The sequence below is a fragment of the Cariama cristata genome, unplaced genomic scaffold, assembly GCF_000690535.1.
Source record: "Cariama cristata isolate BGI_N322 unplaced genomic scaffold, ASM69053v1 scaffold11303, whole genome shotgun sequence".
NCBI lineage: Eukaryota > Metazoa > Chordata > Aves > Cariamiformes > Cariamidae > Cariama > Cariama cristata.
Window position 1 is genome coordinate 1 of NW_009607815.1, and position 19,020 is coordinate 19,020.

The window sequence follows — 19,020 nt, forward strand, 5'->3', positions numbered from 1 at the left end:
GGGAGACCCCCAACCCCATGATCCAGAAGGTAAGGGAGCCACAGCAGGGCACTGCTCCATCTGAGCTGCGTCTGCAGTGGCCTGCCAAGCTCAAGCTAGACACGGTGTTGGAGCCTTCCGTCCTTCATACCTGCTGTCTTCTTGTCCCTCAGACCAGGAGGTGCGTGAAGGAGAGGCCCGCGTACGCACCGAGCAGCAGCGATGATGAGGATCTGTCAAAGGAGATCGGAGTCACTTACAAATCGACAAGGTCGGCGGTAAGGACTGGGCAGGAATGTGGTTCTGGGGTATGAGGTCAGGTGGACTGGCAGATCCCACAGTTGATAGAGAGAAATTGCCTCTATGAATGTGGGATTAGCCATTCCTTCTTTTTTATCTCTAGATGCACCTCCCTGTCCTTTCTCTCTTAATAGACAAGCATCTTGTGCTAGGTTTATTCTCCTGATACCCCCTGCATCCTCAGGAGGCCATCTAAGGTTGGCCTTATCCTCTTAGAGGTGGGAATTAAAGCCTCAGGAAGCCACTGGGCTTGCCCAGCATCACACAAAATTTTCAGGAGAGGGAGCACTTGAATCAGGTTTGCCTTACTGTTGGGTTCGTGTTTTCAGTTTTAGACAATCTTTGTTTACAAAGAATTCAAGGTGACTTCAGGCGCTTGTGACTAGCGATGGAGTAAGAGCTGCAGGGAAAGGTCACTGTTTTCTTGGGATTCATGGGTCGGATGTCCTGGGTGTCCTGTGAACATCTGGAGTGGAGAGAAATCAGCTGTGAAGGTTTGGGCGTAACTCAAATTGCTCTTCCCACTAGATTTTTTCTCTTAACTTTCTGATTGATCCAGTGAGGTTTTGCCCATTAGTATGAGCCTGGGCGGGTATAACTAGGATTAAAAGCAAGTAACAATGCATGTTCCTCTTCAGACCTATTTTCTTATTGTTTGTGCCTCTTTATAAAATGAGAATAATGCCTAACTGTCCCCAGTCACAGCTGCAGGGTCAGACCGAGGTCTCCTTGTCACTTTAGAGATTAATATGAATATAACTTCATGCTGTAATTATTCACTGCTTTGCTGCCAAGGTGGGCAACGTGTTGTCAGCCCTCCTTGCTGTAGAACAATGGGAAGGGAACAGGAGGAGATGACAGCTTTGGGGCTCCAGAAGCTTTTGGCACCTAAGTTGGATTTGGTTTGAATTGAGGCTGGCTGTAATTATTCTTTGGTTTCTGTGCAGCTGTTCCTGAAGATCTGATAAAACCTAGGAATAGGTGTCTGTTCAGTCTATTAAAGAGGAATCTAAACCAGATCACTGTATTAAAACTGAATGTAAGCCACCCACAACTGGGTTAAAAGTTCGGACATAACATCCTGCGTGTAGGCAGGATGGTCTCATGATTAAAGTGTTGGACATGGGAGACCTGAATTCAGCTTCCAGCCAAGCTGAGGCTGAGCATGAGGAAGTAATAAAGACAAGACAAGTGTTTCCTGATTCTGCAGGCTAAATCTTGGGAGCAGTGGGTAATTAGCACTCTGGCCTCTGCAAGCACTAGGCTGGCTGTGGCCCGTGGGGGATTCTCCCTGGCAGGTACTAAGAGACGGTAGAAACTGGTGGAAGGTAAAGCAGGCCATGTCCAGTACTTGCTCTGTGACCAACCCTTCAGGTAGCCAAGGAGCTCTCTGTCTTGTACAGGCTTTCTCCTCACTGTTGTCACAAGTTCTTCTTGCTTTTCAGAAACCTGTTGGCCCAGAAGACATGGGAGCCACAGCAGTTTATGAGCTGGACACGGAGAAGGAGAAAGATGCCCAGGCCATCTTCGAGCGCAGCCAGAAAATCCAGGAGGTGAGTCAGCCTTGCTCTGTAAGAGCTAGTGCTCTACAGCAGGAGTACGTGTGCTTTACTCATCCCCTTCTGCACACCAAGAAGAGTTTGCATCTCTTCCTGCCTGGAAATTTGAGAAGCCAAGAGCATAACCCTCGCAAATAGGGGAAATTTCTGGCTTTATTGGCATCTTGGTATTAAGGAAGGCAGGACTGGGAAGGGAGACTGATGTCAGAGTGGTGAAAGCTAGTCTGTGTCATGAAGCTTTCCTGATCCTTAATCACCTTTTTTTTGCTTTCCTAGGAGCTGAGAGGAAAGGAAGATGATAAAATTTACCGTGGTATTAACAACTACCAGAAGTATGTGAAGCCCAAGGACACATCGATGGGAAACGCCTCTTCAGGAATGGTCAGGTAGGTTGGGATGAGCCTCAGAGGACTGGGACCACAGAGGAGCTCAGGCACCATCGCCAAAGGCACCTGTTTGAGGTTTGAACTTTGTTGTCACTGCCAGCTTCTTTCTGTCTAACGAGTCCGGTGTCTGGTTCTGACCAGGCCTCCAGGGGCCTTCTCCACTGCAGCTGCGCAGCCGGCCTGAGCCTTCTCCCACCCTTTCAGAAAAGGACCCATCCGTGCTCCGGAGCACTTGCGGGCCACAGTGCGATGGGACTACCAGCCCGACATCTGCAAAGACTACAAAGAAACTGGGTTCTGCGGCTTTGGAGGTGAGTGGATTTTGCCTGCAGCTGAACACGTGCTGCGCCAGGTATGCAAAGGGATCCAGTCCACCTTGTGATCCCATGTTTGCGGAGCTAAGGTGGGCACTTACTGATTTACAGGCACTTGTTTGCAGAGCTGGTGTGTGATGCTGATGCAAAGTTGTTTTACATAACGTTCTTGTCATTTGCGTCAGCCCTTCTGAAAGCTGATGGCCTCTAATCAGTGGGTGTAAGAGTTCTGGAAGGGACCTCCGGGATGTTCCCACATTCCCACAGGTGACCCACATTCTCAGAGGTATTCTGGCCACTGAGGCCATGTGAGGGATGGGATTTCCTGTTCCTTATCCCACTTCCCACGTGTGTAAGTGCTGGAACTGTTGCTGTGGCACACAGAGCACGATTCTTGCGGCCTGTCAACCCTGAGAGCAATCTTCTGCCTGCCTGCTCCAGGAGCTTGGCACTGCCCTGGAGCACAGGCAGGCGGGGAAGCAACCAGGTTTCACCTTCTGCTGGGCAAAGCTTAGGCTGCCCTTGTATGAAGTGTCCTGTTAACACTCTACCCCACACAGTCCAGCTGTAATTCCTCTTTCTTTGTGCTGCTCAGACAGCTGCAAATTCCTCCACGACCGCTCAGACTACAAACATGGCTGGCAGATCGAACGGGAACTGGATGAAGGCCGGTACGGAGTCAATGGTACGGCACCACCCCTCTGCTCTCCCGCTCCCTAAGCTAACGGTGAATGAAGCTACCAGGTCCTGCATTTTATCATGCCCTGAAGTGAACAAGTCTAACGGATATTGGATCACTAAGAATGATATTGGATCACTAAGAATGAAATGGTTCCTTTGCTCCCTCAAACTGCATGGGCCATGAGCTGAATTAATATTAGACAGAAAAGACTTTTTGTTCCAAAGCTGTGGAACTCCCTGCTGCAGGATAACCTTAGGGCCAGTAACCACTGACAGTGCTGAGCACATCTGCTGCTTTCAGATAACCAGACTGCCGCCAGAGAGAATTATTTCCTCTGGCTCTCTATAAAAGGATAGCACTGCTGTTGTATGGGTCCCAGCGGCAAGCTGTGTGGAGCTGGGGAGGTATGACGCTTGTCTCCTGCCCCCCAGATGCCCAGGAGGTGGGATGCTTTCATGCTACATCACATCACTATTTCTCACTCATAGTGTCCTTAGCTGTGGCGTAAAGCTCATGAATCGCTGTGCAGCTGAGGGGAAGAGGTGTTCTCTGTTCAGTTGGAGCCAAAGGGTTTGGTGGCAGCTGGTTTGGAAGAAAATCTTAAAAATAGGAGGGGGCTGGAGGTTATGTCTCTTTATAGCAGTGAGTGGGTGAGGTGGAAAAGAATTTGCTCTTGTGAGATGAGCAACAAGCATGCTGGCTCATTAGACCTAATTATATCATAGTCGGCCATGTGTTACTGACATCAGCAACACCCAGATGCCAGAGCTCTGTTGTTTCCAGCAGAGATTTAATCCCACCTGCTGTGCTCTCTCCATATTTAATATTTCATACCCCACGCATGGGCTGGTCTGGCTGCCTCTGCTGTTGCTCCAGTCTGGTTAACTTTCTCTTCTGCAGATGAGGAAAACTATGAGGTGAGCAGTGATGAGGAGGATATGCCTTTCAAATGCTTCATCTGCAGAAGTTCCTTCAAGAACCCCGTGGTGACCAAGTAAGTGGTTGGTTGGTTTGGCATGAGGAGCCAAGTGTCTGCTGTCGATCCAGTTCACTAGTCATTCACTGTCGAGGCAAATACACTGCCCGCAGGCTGGTGGGTGGAACCCGCTTGTTGTCTGCCATGGCTTTCTGGTGGGTGGGGAAATCCTCTGATAACCAGGGAGTCTCACAGCTGCATCTGGAGCATCTCCTGGGAAGGAAGCTCAAGCCTTTGTTGTCCAAGCACCCGTTAGATTTCCACAGATGCTGCCTCATTACGTCATCTTTCCCCTTAACCTTGAGATTTTGTTTTCATGCCTTCATTCCTCCTCGACACCGAATGACACACTGCATTGCCTGAGCAGAGCAACAGAAGCATGGGGAAGCCAAGAGCTTGGCGAGGATGAGGAGCAGGCTGCGGGGGCAGCGTGGACATCACGCACCGCCAGCCCTTTCCCACGCTGCTGCCTGTCTTGTCGGGTACCTGGTGGCTGGAGGAGCTCGCTGGTGGCTCTGTCCCATCACTCCACATCAGTGAAGCAATGCTGAAACACCTTTCATGGGGACAATGATGCAGAGGAAGCTCTGCATGCAGCTCACTTTTGCATCCCCCAGCAACCAGTAGTCAATAATTTCTAACTCCTGGACACAGTGGTTGTATCTGGTGACTGGCAGTGGCATCTGTGTCTCCGTACAGGTGTAAGCACTACTTCTGTGAGAGTTGTGCCCTCCAACACTATCGCAAATCCCAGCGCTGCTACGTCTGTGACAAGCAAACCAATGGAGTCTTCAACCCAGCAAAAGGTAACGGGCACTTGTGGGAGAGAGGGCCTGGCCCTAAGCTGGAGCTCACAGCTCTTGGCTGCCAGCAGAGCTTCCTTCAGTGCCAGGAGATACTAAATCATGGCCTGGGTGGCTCCATAGGTGTGAAGTGATCGTCTGTGCTTGCCCAGACAGGGAACACGGGGAGTGTGAGGTCCGGTGAGCGTAGGGGGGATGTGCCACGGGAGCAGAGGCAGCAGCTTGTCTGGTGCTCTAGTTGGCAGGTCAGTACCGCACTGATGGATTCAGCGTCTGTAACATCTGATGCCCTGGACGGGGCAAGCGCTGGTAGCTCCTAGCTGAGGCCTTTGTGTAGGCAAGTGATTGTTGGTAGCTGCCCTGGTTCTGGCCGAGTTGGGTGTTCACAGGACCTGGGCACCTGGCTTTGGTGTGGGACAGCCCCTGCACCTGGGGTCTCATCCTGCTGATTCCTGTTTTTCAGAGCTCATGGCAAAACTGGAAAAACACAAAGGGGAGGAGGAAGAGGAGGAAGAGCAGCAGCATTCAGATCATGGAGAGGACCCGCAGTAGCAGAGCACCCTGTTTTGTATCTAGCTGAATAAAGCTTTCATGGGAGATAAAAAAAAAAGCTCACAGCAGTTGCCTCGGGGCCAGTGGCTGTAGGCTTGTGTATCCAACCAGCAGCTACTAAAACAGGTCCTGACTGTGCTGGACTCCCTGTTTGCTGCTTTGTGAAGGCACAAGACAGAACAGGTAAGGTCAGAGTCGAGCAGACACCGCTGTCTGCTACCACCAGGACCCCAGCAGTCTCCTCGGAGTGCAGCAGGGCGCCTGGGGAAGGAGGTGTTGAAGGCTGTGCAGTCAGTTACTTCATAACCTCTTTTTTTGACCAAGCTGCTGCTGTTTCACTCCTAACTTTGCACTGATCCTGCCTGCTTCCTGCTGCTGTGTAAGCATAAAACGCTCTCCAAGTTAAGTCCATAATGTTTGAGCATGTAGCAAGCTGAAAGCATGGAAAGGGATGAGAAATACTAGCTTACATTAAGTTCATCCTTCACCCTAAAAATGCTAACTCGTGGGAAAGCAAGCTTGAGTGCTGCAGTTATTTGTGATTTATTACAGCTCACTGTATTCCCTCCTGTCTCTTCTGCCCGCCTCTTGGTTCCTAGGAGAATTCAAGAGGCTTAGAACTTCAGTGGGCAACACCTCTTGAATCATCCCTCTTGTGAGAAAACCCATCTCCTCCCAGCCATCACTAACTTGGTCCCAAAGGTTTTATGCCGAGTGGTACCACACTTTTTCCTGCTCTAAATACTAGCAATTCAGTCCCTGTCCAGGCTTCTGGGACAGGGATTTTCACAAGCTGCAGACTTCATAACAAGTCAGGAAATTAAGATCTACTTACTATAATAAAATTAAATCAGGAGCCAAACCTGATCCTAGGGAGGAAGACGAAGTGGGCCTGTCCTATCTGCTGTAGCCTGCCCTTACAACCACTCCTGCCCTGGGAGAATGCATTCTACTCCGACTTCAGGGAAGAGCAAGGGCAGTTGTTTGCAGCTTCTTGCTTTAGTTGAAATATGGTTTTGAAACATGAAGGCAGTTGCAAGTGCGGTGAGGAAATGAGTTAAGTGTGCACAGCCAGCCTGTGGCATCAGGTGTGATCCACTCCATCATCTGGCAGAAACAGCAGACTTAAAAAAAACAAACTTCAGAAACACTTTATTTGTTTTGGCAAAAAAACTAGAGTAACAAACTTTATCTGGGTTCAAGTACAGTTTATAAACACAAGAAGGACCTGTTGCCAGCACCACTACTCCCATCAACCACACCTACAGGACTGGATTCTCAGTGCTTCATTAAAGAGTAGAAGACCTCCAGCACCTGTGGTCCTTGGAAAGGTCAAACTAAAAGCCCTAAATACACCTCCAAAAAACAAGTACCACCGAACAGGGGAGAGCTGCCACAGCAAAGTCACACAGCCATGAATGAAGGGGAGCCACGTGAGAAGCAAGCTTTTGCCTCATTGAGTTAGGGAAGGCTTAAGATCAATTCTGTACGTGATGTGCAAAGAGGAGTTGTGATCAAGAGAATTTAGCATGAAAAATCAACTTCTCTGTGCCAGGGTAAGGCAGTCATTGAGAACAAGCTGGTATGAGTGTTTTGTGCTGTGAAACCAGCCCAGCGAAGAGGAGGCTCAGCTAGATGTGCTGTGGGGATAGAACAGCTGGTACATTGGACAGGCAGCCATGGGAGGAGAGGCTGGAATGCCCTGTCTGACCTGGAGTTCAGAGTGCTCAGCATCAAGGGAGAGGTGTCTCTTCAAAAGCTCTCTCCAGACGTGGAAGAGAAGAATCCAGTGCTGCAGAGGAATGCCCGATGCAGTGAGTGTGCCTGGAATGGAACTGGGTTGACTTTGATCTCCCATTTTCCATCACAAAACAGTAACTACTTTTAAGAACCCAATCCCTTTTTTTTCCCTACCCTCAAAACTTACCCTGTGACAACAGCGTAACAGTAATCTGACTAGCTCCAAGAGGATGCCCCAAATTAAGAGCTGCCTGCCTCCCCTTAACTCTAAGGCACCCTTAAGAGAAAGAACCAAAGAGGGTAGGGACATGCAGCCTTCAACTGTGATACGAGGAAGCCAGTGATTTTTGGAAACACATAAATAGAGAACATAACTACCCAGACTCACTCAACCCATTCGAGTGATCCACCAGCACTCAGCTGCAAGAACTGGAGCTCTGGGCACTGCACCATCCGGAATACTCCACAGTTCCTTAGGGTTGATCCTCTTCCACCTCAGGTCTGTCCATTTGTTTCCAGGCTACTACTAAAGTAAACAGGCAGTTGAAGTTCCTTCCCAAGGACCTGTAAACTCTTCTACGCGTAACATTCATCACCTTTTATGAACAGGACCAATAAATTAACAATGTCCAGAAGCAGGTATAGTCCCTGTTTTTCTAGAATTCCCAGTCATCCACATCCAGCTGCTCCAGGTTTGATACCAGCCCAAAAATGCCACTGGGATCCTGGGGCCGTGTTCCTTCCAAATTGGTGATTGGGGTGACGGGGCGCAGAAGTTCAGGGAGTGCTTCAGAGGCGCGGCGCTTGATCTGCACAGAAAGGAGAGAACTCGGCTGGTGGAATGCTTCCCCATGCTTGTGCATCACAGTCAAGCAGCAACAATGTGTGGTTAGAAGCAGAGAGTGAGAACACAGTTGTTACCCTCCCGCCTGCACCCAGAGAGATGTGCGGGACTTTCATGCTGCATCTTGTAACAGCAAAGTGCTTTGCACGCAGTCTTTTCAGCAGCACGTGGGTGCTGTGGTCCGGATGCTCCCCTCTCGGTGAAGCACAACCTTAACCCTCAGCTCAGAGCGAGCCAGACAAATCATTTCAGGGGCAGCAGAGCCACTGCCTTTTCCCATCCCAGGGCTGGGGCTCGCCAACCTGCCACACAGCTGCAAGCAATGCACAGGTCACCTCAGTTTGGTCTCCTTAAGGACCACGTTAGGACTGCCTTGCCCCAGTACTCAATAGCCTGCGGGTGAAAAACCGTTCTGGGATACAGGGCAGGCAGATTTCCATCCTCTGTTTAGAGAAGGAAGAGATGCTTTGAGAACAGCCCATCCACCTCGCAGGAGATTGTGACGATTGCTAAGCTGCACTACACTTAGTCACTAAACTAACTTAATCCTTTCAGATCACAAAAAATTCAGCAACTCAACATTCCCACCCTCGGGTTCAGTGACACAGCAAGACGACAACTACAGAAAAGCCACTGTTCTTTCTCTGCAGGTTAAATGAGTTCCTTACCTGCTTGAAAAAGGGATGATTCAGCAGAGTGCCTGCACTTGGCCTGTAGAAGGGAGTAGGAATAAAGGAAACACACAAGAAAATGCATCAGTGTCTAAAGTCAGGTAGTGGAAGAAAGAAAAGACCAAGGTCCTTCCTGCCTCTCATTTGTCAGGTATAGGATATCTCCCTTTTGTAACCAGTAGCACTCTCTATTACGTTCATGTGATGTTTTACACGCGCAGAAGGTTGAACTGCTTAAGTTACTACTAGCACACCCCAACATTTGGTTAAGGGAAAGCTTCTGAAGAGTGTGGTATGCTAAAGAAGTTTGTCATGGCTGAAGACAACCTTACACTCACTGCAGAGAAAAATACAGTTCTTGATCACTCCCCATCATTATTCTCTGCTGGCTGAACAGCAGAGATACACAGCGATGGTAACTGGGTAAACACAGTCTCACAAGGACCAGAAATTCAAGTTGTTCAGTTTATTTTGCAGCCATGCAGCACCACTCTACCCCCCAAAGAAGGCTGCAAAGTAATTCTTCAGGCTATCTTACAGAAAGTGCTCAAAGTGTTAACACTGCTCTTGTTTTACTGCTCTTCTCAATGTATGGAGTACATCCTCACTCCACTAGGCTTTTGGAAAGAAAACTTCAAACCATGAGAACCAGCAGAGGTTGTTTAATTCAGCCCTAGAATAGCACAGGTCTGTGAAGAGCAGCTTTCACTTGGCTTTACCTGAAGTCGGGGTTCCGCTGGAGGCACTGCTCTACAAAGTTATGGAAGTAGGTGGAGAAGGTCCGAAGATAGGGGTGCAGGGCTGGCTCCCCATTGGCCGCTCTCACATTGCTAGTAGCCATGTTCTCACCCATCCCATAGTTAGCGCTGGAACGGGAGGTCTTCATAGTCAAAATCAGGAATTGTGGTGGTGTCCAGCAGGCAGGGAACAGTTCCATTCAGCTTCTCCAAGAGCATCTGGAAGAGAAGAGGCGTAAGCAACATCACACAGAGTTAAGATTTCCCATTCGGGTAGGCATGGCACCCGTCTGTCTTCATATCCCAGTGCAGCAAAGCAGTTCTGTAGGTAGGCATGGCACCCTCTGTCTCATATCCCAGTGCAGCAAAGCAGTTCTGTGTGCCAGCTTTTAAACCTTACCTGAGTAGAAGGCATGTCTTTAAATGGTACGTGTCCATTTGCCAGCTCACAGGCTGTTATCCCCACGCTGTAAATGTCAGATTTTGCATCATAACCCTGGAGATTCTAAATGAACAGAAAGATTCGCCTTGTGGACTTACATCTGATGGCACAGGCAATACCCATGATTCGATATACAGAACAGCAAACCCAAACGATTAGAGCAGAAATAGTACAACCCACATATAGGCTGGTTTATTGTGGTGCTGGTTTTTTTGTTTGTTAAAACACACAGTTAAGGGCAACACGTATTTAACTGAAATCAGCTAGCTAGTAGGGATGGCATCTAGCTTAGGGTAACCGGCATCTAACGTAACACTTTGCTAATGGGAGAATCTGTAGAGGTACCTACAAGAAAACTATTTAGTCAAATAGATCAGATCAAATTCTACCCGCTTGCCCTGCACCCTCCCCAAATCTGCTTCCTCTAGCCTCTCCCCTTCCTTGCATTTGCACACCTTCCTCTGGAGGGAAAGAAAAGACAATGTTGTAACATGAGCTCAGCAATTGCCCCTTTTGACAGGAATACAAGTTTCCCCTTGGTAGGGGTCACTGGTTGTAAGGTAAAAAGGATAGCAAAAAAGGATAGAGCTCATCACGAGGAAAAATAACCCTGTGGCTTGTCATGTCCCATCCCTCAACCGTCTGTCCCGCGCCCCCCCCAAAACATGCCATGCAAACTCAGAAAATTATACAGAGATACCATATATCACTAAAAATTAGCAGGTTTTTTTAAACACACCTGCTGCAAGACTTCAGGACTGAGCCAAGGCAGGACTTTGATGCTGTATTTGGGGAAGTCATGAACAACTTTGAGTCGCTGCCCATGGTTGATCATACTTAGATTACTTCGCAGGCCAGAGAGGTACACCTTCCCATCTACAGAGATCAGGATATGGCTGGCTTTAACACTCCTGAAAAAAAAGTAAAAATAGTCAGGTTCTCTGGCCTCAAAGGACTTACGTTCCTTTGAGCTTTCCCAGGAAGACTTAGTGCGGAAGTGCACTCCAAAGGGTTTAGGGCAGGCATAGGTAAGGTGAATTTCTTTTATAGTACATACAATAAAAGTAGTAAACAATAATAACCTAGAACTTTCAGCATCTGAAATTTACTCTCGCAACAGAGGGATGTATCAGAGAAGAGGAAAAAATGCTGAGGGGTGGAGACAGTGATTTAGAAAGCGATTAAGAGAAGCTGCAGTATTAAATAGAAATTTATCCTTAGCACCTATGGAAAGGACAAAAGCCTACTTTACTGGGCAGTTCAGTGTGCAGGACAATACTTGATCAGCCTCCTACCAGGAGGCTGAGACTCCTAAGGACCATCCTGAATGCTATGCATTCTTCAAACTTCTACAAACATCAACAGGACTTTATTCACCCACTTTGCAGGTTCCCAAAGAATGTTTCTGTGGCAAGAAGTGCAGGACTAAAGGTTATGGACCCAGGACCTTCAATAGTAACAGGGCAAATCCCTCCCAGCCCGCCACTGTCAGTCTCAATGTGGAGACCATCAACAGTAACCTGAACAGAGCCTTAACATTTCAGCCTGTCAACAGGAGCTGCGGTTGTGATTTGAGATACACGGTGGTCTTTGGGGATAAGTCTGTTCCACGGGGACACTTTCATGCAGTTTACTAAGATCAATGATATAATTTCCCATCAGCATCAAACTGACTTGCTCTAAACGCAAAGTAATCCAAAACTTGATAATGCATTCCACATCTCAAACTATCCACCCTGCTCTAACGATGAGCGGTATTTCTGAGAACTTCCAACAGAAGGAAAATGCATTGCCTTTTTTTTTTTTTAAATACCTATGTACATAGCCCATATGGTGGATGTAGTCAAGGGCTTTCAATACGCCTTGGAGGATATATGCGATAGCCAGTTCATTCATCCCATCCATAAAATGGGTACAGATTAAATCTTTTGCAGAACCTAAAAAGAAACAAAACACCTCTTAATTGGTCAGAAAAACACCAATGATACTTCACCTCTTGAATTTCATTTCACAGAACATGATGGTCAGACAAAGGTATTCCCTCTCCACCTACCATAGGCCATGAAAGATGTCACCACCCATAGCTCATTGTCAGCTATGAAAGTTGCTTTGTATGGCACGATGTTAGGGTGGTTGAAGAGCTTGGAAACATGAAGTTCCCCCTAAAATAAAAAAAGATATTTTGATTCAATTTAGTAAATGCAGAAATATGAATACAGTATTGATAAGCACTGCTTTTGCTGTCTGTCCTCTCCTAAACTTGCATTATGGTATTAGTGGATTCGTGTTACCTGCAAGAACGTGACCATTTCATTTGTGCAGGCCTCCAAGTTCACTCTTCTGACTGTGACATACTCTCCTGTGGGTTTATACCTGGCCAAGTTCACAACCATCAAGTCTTCGAAGCCTCTGCCTGAAAGAAAAGGCATTAAAGCTTCAGCAATAATTCCGGAGACACACATTTCCGGAGAACTCCTCCAGTCCTTGACCCTTAAATAATCTGTACACTCATTTACTGAAACTGTTTTTGGCCTTGTGAAAAAGAGTAATTGTTCCATCAGACACCACCTTCCTTGGCATATATCCCATCAGAGAGAAATCCTCCTAGCCAGCAATATTATCCTGTCTTTCAAGCTCAGAACTGAGGTAGAAATAAAATCATTAGGCCACAGCCCTACAAGGACAGGGCCAGGTTTCAGGCTGCTTCTGCTGACTTTGTACTTCACCTCAGTATCATTAACCCACCACATGCCTCTTTCAGTTGAAAGCCTTTAGGATTGGCATCTCATTTTTTATTAAAGTGATTTTTAAAATCAAAGAGGACAGGCATCTAACATCAAAAATAAGCAATCACTCAAGAAAAGGCCAACAAATTTACGGAAGTTATTTTCTTTGCAAAGCAGACTTCTGACCCTCCAGCCCACTAGCAGTATTACCGATGATAGTGAGCAACTCGTAACAGCTGCTGTCTGGCAGGAAGTTGCTCATGGTGTCCCTTTTAGGGGCAGAAGCTATCGACTCGGAGCTCGCCTCATTTGTCTGGGGGAAAAAGAAAAAAAAAAGAAATTAACGCAGGTCAAAGGAAATAAAGATCACACACTGGAAAAATCATCTGCTCCTTACATTATCATACACCTCAAAATAACAAGACAGTACTGAATACAGAAGATAATTTAATTGCTGCTAAAATAGTTTTAAATAGTTATCAATTGAAATCCAGGAGATGCCTCATTTCAGAAGATCCAGAAATCTGTGTTTCAAAAACATGTAACCGTAACAGGTAGGTTCTTAATTACTGTAAGCTAGAATTTCTTTAGGAATATTTGGATAAAGCCAATTACTATTCCCTATGACAGCTTAAGCACTGCTTTATAGTCACTACCTTTCTCCCGTTAATTACAAACTCCTGTGCCACCATCCTGTTGCCTGAGCAAAGGCCAAAGGAAAGCTTGTTTATAGCACTTCTCTGCAGTGTGGCAGTCAGCATTCCTCTCTGATGCTGGGGCTTCTGGTTTTCAGCTGCTCATCTGTGGTAAGACCAGCACAGCTGAAGCTGCTTAGCTGAATGGCAGAAGTGATGAACCAACTTAGCCCAAGATATGAAGGTCAGACGCACATGAAAAGAGAAGCTCCAAATGAAAGCAGAAACTTAACAGCAAAGCATTAGTGCTTACAGGGGGGCGGGGGGGAAGACCCCACGGCACACGGGGAAGCAGCACTCCCAAGCCTGCCAGCTTTTCTTCACTACATCTGACATAAAGCTATCTGCTTTATTTACACATACATAAATCTTTCCAAGCAGGATTTTGCAGAAGACAAACTTTAATGTTCTTGCAAGTTCCAGCATACCCTCCAACTCCCTCAAATTTCCTGTCACAAGGAGAGCATCCCAATGGGGATCCAAATTTATTTCATGTCTAAGATCAGATTTAGTTAAATTTCCAGCACATTAACTCCTCCTGACATTTGGAAGTCCAGCTCATTTTTTCCACCTCATTCTTCATCAATTGCAAATGCCCTTTATCAGACCTTTTCTCATGGTACATGAAGCAGAAAAGGCTTGAGCATTTTCCTAGACTGACAGCAAATACTCTCTTTTTCCATCACTGAAAGACGGAACACCACAGTGACAGCTGAAAAACAAGGAACTTGTTGTTCTACACTCAGTCCAGGGTAAAAGTAGTGCAATGAGCACAGACACGGATTTACCATACATTACCTTTGGGTCCATAAGTATACTGTGGGAGTAAACTAATAGTCACACTTCCCAAGTTCCATCTTTTCAACTGACTTTGAACAGCCCACATTTTACACCTCTCTGCTTACCTTTAACATAGGTATATTTTTCGGTTAAGGGAAAAGGCAAAACTTAACATCTGTAAACAGTGCTATGGTATAATTTCAGCTCAAACAACTCTAGCACAGCAGCTCAGGCCTGTTTCAGGATAGCCAGTCCCTGAGATCTCAGCAGTCCCAAATCCTTGATTCTGATCTTAACACTACACAGTGCTGTTCCTTGGCTGAGAATAGGCAGCAACTTTTCATTCACGATTTCAAACTTCTGTTAAAGATGCCTGTCAATTCTGATCTCAATTGTACCATTCATTACTTCTTCCAGCACTTTTGCACAGTCCTGTCAACAGCAAGATTGCCAGGAGACACACACAGGCAGATGGAAACCTCTGAAGCAGAAAGGCACCGCCAAGGAAATGAAAGCAGGAGGCTCTGATAAGCAGCGTTATGGAGCAATGACAGCTGGTGAAACACTGAGCAATATGTAAGTGGTTTGCTTTATTAAAGTCCACTCCAGATGTAGCATAAGCCAACAAAACAGATGCAAAAAATTAAATAAATTTAATCTTATTAATGGTGTAGGCTGTTTCAACAGTAACGGAAAAGTAGTGTGAATTCCCTTTTAAAAAGTCTTCCAGTACATCAGAGGTCTTCACTCACCTCTCTTCATGTTAGCAGTGACCAATAACTGAAAGTTAATGCAAAAGGAGCTCTACTAGAAATTTATCAACATCATACAAGAGTTTTTTTAAAAAAAAGTTAAACTGAAATGTCATTTATGAAATACTGCAAAAAAGCTCCTCAGTGGTTTCACACAGGACAACTTTTGGTGTATGGTCAAAAGCAAAAGCAGCTGCAAAATGAAGTCACATATGACTAGCTTTATGGCATGACATTCATTAAGAGCTAGCTTCCTGGCTTGTTGATCTGATTTTAATTTGATATAGATTTAAGCAAATTAATCTTTGAAAGGCAACTACTGTTATAAATGCCATAAGAAAATCAGTTACATGATGCTGGCAAGATCTGCAGTTGCCAAATGACATTCATCTGAGTTCAGAAGAGGGAATATTGGTTTTGTTCTGCTGCCTTCCTCTCCACCTCCTCATTCCCTCACTCACTTTCAGCATCAGCAACAAAAATCTTCCTCCCATCCCTCTCCCCAAATTATTTACCTTTTTCTATAGCCCTTCTGGAAAAAATAAGCTTTTATTTAGATGTAAAAACCAAAATGAGAGTCAGCAATACCACTGCAAAAGTGTTCAAATCCCAAGTGAATATTTCAACAAAAACAAAACAGATGCTAATCTCAATTTGCTTCCAGTCCAGCATATGCCTAACGCTCAGCAATTAAAAAAAGGTGTGAATTTACTTGACTTTATACAAAACATTCCATATACATCTCTCATTTTCAGCTTTGTTTGTGACAGTAAATTACAGACACCTGCACAAAAATCGATTATAAGCAGCTCAACGGACACAGTTACAATCAAATCACACTTAATTTGTGTTTGTAATTAGCTTAAACTAGACCAACAACTGCACACAGAAATGTTTCAATATGGCGTGGGCAGGTGGGAAATCATTTAGACAAATAATAAGGTGTGTTATTCTATAAGCATTGTTCATTATGAACCAGATAGTGCGCAATCAGGGCCTGCAGAACAAAAAGCATGAAGGTAAAGTTTTCAACTGCCATATTTTGGCTGCATGTTTTTGAATGGACATTCCATGTTTGCTAGGGATTTTACTTTTATTAAGAGGCAAAGCTCTCTTAGCATGCACAGAAATGGCTCTCAAGATGACCAGACAATGGGAGGCAAAGTCACCTCAAACTGAAAATTACATCATGTTTGGTTCTGGTGTTGGAGCCTCTGTTGTGCCTGCTCTACAGGGAAGAGAAAGCAAATCAGAATCAACGTGTTCAGAAGGCAACACCGGTTCTGAATGGCCAACATAAAATTTTTTGGGCCTAGTTTTCAGAAGTCCCATAAACTAATCTCTTTTATTCTAAAAGAGAGTTAGAGGACATTAGCATCTCTGAAGAATCAGATCTAAATCATCTCAAAAAAAAGACATTCTTGGGATGCTGGGGGGATGAGGACACAAATACAAATCCAAGAGATTAAGTTTAAAGTTTTGACTTGTCACATACAGTTTGAAAACCACACACCAAAATCCCCACTCCAGGGTGAAACCTGTTTCCACACTTGTAGAGCAGAATATAGAGATGAAATATATAACTAAGATAAAAAGAAAAATCAAACTTCCACAAGGAATAATCTCCATGCAATGAACCACAGCACCACAGCCTGCAAAAGTCACTTACTTTTCTCCGAGAGTCACCCGGAGGCTGCTCTGGAGTAAAGAAATTAATTGTTCACCACGTTGTGTTCAACAGATACCCATTAAAACACAGTTGGAAAACTGAGTAAATAACCTGCATGATACTTTTTGATATCAAATGTATACAATTTTTTTTTAGACAAAGACATTTCGTTTACACATAAGGTTCCAGCACTAAAAATAATCAAGTTGCAGTACAAGTATGGGAATTAAAGAGATTCAAATAGTGCTACTGATCATATATTCAACATAAATGTAAGGTGACAATTTTTTTTATTATACCTCTAAACACATTCAAAAATGACTTATCTACTTCACTTAAATGCAGACAAAACTATCTAAAGTTTATTCACAGTAATGAAAATTCTTCCACTCCATCTGGAAACTCAAGATCTAGACGTCTTTCCTATGCTCTGATTGCTTCCCATGTCACTGATCAGGAATTCTGCATCCTAGTGGGCAATTTTGTTCCTTATGTACAAAGAAGAACAGAAACCAATCAGCTCTCCTGCAGGTACCCTGGGGAGCTATCATCAGAGTTTCAAACTCCATTTTTAGTTGGAAAATTACAATTAACCTTCCCAAACCCCAAATCTATCTTTTGCATAGGAAAAAAAAAAAAGTGGTTATGCTAAGAAATACAGACTGCAGGGTCTGAAAATAGTACTGTCATCAATGTGAAACTGATTTCCAAATAACTTGCTAGATCTTGGACACTTCCATGTTAATTTTATACAGTTAGCCAGCTTGAATAACCAGATCTGGTACTACAACCAGATTTAGTCACATCTTTACTGTTAAGATACATATTTACAACCAAATTATCAAACCCTGCAGCTAAAACAAAATATTTCTAACAATGCCATCTAATGAGAGGAAAACTTACCTCCAAACAGTTCGAAATCTCTTAAGCCCTCAACAATGAACTTTTCAGACACCCACCGCTGAAAGAAAGAAAAAAAAGCCAGATAATTAATTATTCCATCTAGAAAAAAGTTTCTTTTCTTCCTCCCCCCCAAAAAACATAAGAGAATCATTAACACTTCAAGGATTCAAGTGGTCTGAAAGCAATTAGGTACAACATCTCAGAGTTACATCCTTATTTTGGACAAGCACATTCCCTTCTTGTGCCACTATGATGGCATGCACTCAGCAACCACATAGGTGCTACTGCTTTTCCTGACCAGCATGCACTTGCAATAAAGTTAACATAATTTTAGATCATTCAAACAAGAACCTTTACACATGCACATACAGCAAAAATAATAAGCATGCTACAACTCCCTTATATAGGCAAATAAAACTTGTTTGTTTGGGTGTAACAGGTGTAAAAACACTTCAAATATTTACAATGAGGTGTATTAGAGAATTTAAATATTTTGACTATATATCTATTGGCTGAATGTGAAATTAGAACATAAATGTTTCAAAGCTGTTGCTCTTTTCCAGAATTCACGCTTAAAATTCACAGCAAGCATTAGGTTGTGCAGAGAAATGTTTCTACTGCTCTATTCAACTCTGTGATTCAAAGAAAAACATATATACACACACACGACGCACAATAGAATATACAATTTTAGGCTTGCAGAGTGTTGATCATGAAGTTAGCATTAAATAAACAAACACTCCCACGTTAGAATTTGTCTACTCGGTAAAATAACTACAAAAATAGCTTATGTTGTTTAGCGCAAGGGAAGCCAGTCCTAGAAAGCACCAACAAGTCTTTAGGTGATGATGACTCAAAATTCATATATAACAATACCACCTTAAGGCATTAAAAGTGGTTTTCTCGCATGAAACTTCCTCACCGAAAAGTGTGGAATTAAACAAAACTGTTGTGCTTAGCTTTCCAACCCAAGTTTAGGAAAAAACCAACACAAACAGAAACGGTCAGTGATGCGACACAGCTGAGGCAGCAATCTCTTAAGAAAGGTAGAAAACAATCAGCGTTACCGCACTTTTTCTCAACTGCCAGGCCCGTTACAAACGCCTTGCACCTCACGCAAAGGACATACAGGTGTGCAAGCAATAAATACTTCAGCACGGGTTTTTTCTTTTTTAACCGGCACCTAGCTTGCACATCGATACCCTGCCCTATAATTAGCACGTTTTAATGTGACTTTAAGGTGCTTTCCAGGAGGCCGGCCCCGCCGCGGCTCCTCTGCACAAGCGCAAGGCAGGCTCTACCGGCACGCCGGCGTCTGAGGGAAGCTGGAAGGTGTTCAACACTCACCCTAATCCGTTCGGGTTTACTTACAAGAAAAGACATGGAATCCGCGTTTGTGTTACCTCACGCAGTTCGTGAAAGGACGGGCAACCTGCAGGCACAAGAGCGGGTCACCCCCTCACGTCTCACCCCGGGACCGAGCGCCGCGCCGGGCAGCGCTCACCCGCCC

At 45.0% G+C, this 19,020-nt stretch overlaps 2 protein-coding genes across 3 annotated transcripts; one reads left to right on the top strand and one right to left on the bottom strand.

Annotated features, from left to right (window-relative positions):
- The first annotated feature begins 6 nt into the window (after window positions 1–6).
- LOC104155942 (RING finger protein 113A-like) lies at window positions 7–5,604 on the top strand. Of its 2 annotated transcripts, none has more exons than XM_009696886.1 (9): window positions 7–29; window positions 153–257; window positions 1,725–1,832; window positions 2,115–2,224; window positions 2,429–2,535; window positions 3,134–3,223; window positions 4,121–4,214; window positions 4,896–5,002; window positions 5,463–5,604. In XM_009696886.1, exons 1-9 carry the CDS (start codon window positions 18–20, stop codon window positions 5,549–5,551), a joined length of 822 nt encoding a protein of 273 aa, XP_009695188.1. In that variant the 5' UTR covers window positions 7–17; the 3' UTR covers window positions 5,552–5,604. The 2 variants fall into 2 exon arrangements, with proteins under 2 accessions (XP_009695188.1, XP_009695189.1); XM_009696887.1 differs by having other exon boundaries at window positions 9–29; window positions 153–250.
- A 2,284-nt stretch (window positions 5,605–7,888) lies between these two features.
- Window positions 7,889–18,943, bottom strand: STRADA (STE20-related kinase adaptor alpha). Its single transcript, XM_009696888.1, is given in 13 exon segments — window positions 7,889–8,100; window positions 8,804–8,846; window positions 9,526–9,699; window positions 9,701–9,762; window positions 9,944–10,048; window positions 10,725–10,896; window positions 11,799–11,922; window positions 12,039–12,147; window positions 12,277–12,398; window positions 12,922–13,024; window positions 16,608–16,636; window positions 17,511–17,568; window positions 18,858–18,943. Coding segments are annotated over 13 exon segments (1,290 nt in total). The 5' UTR covers window positions 18,894–18,943; the 3' UTR covers window positions 7,889–7,947.
- Window positions 18,944–19,020: the final 77 nt, after the last annotated feature.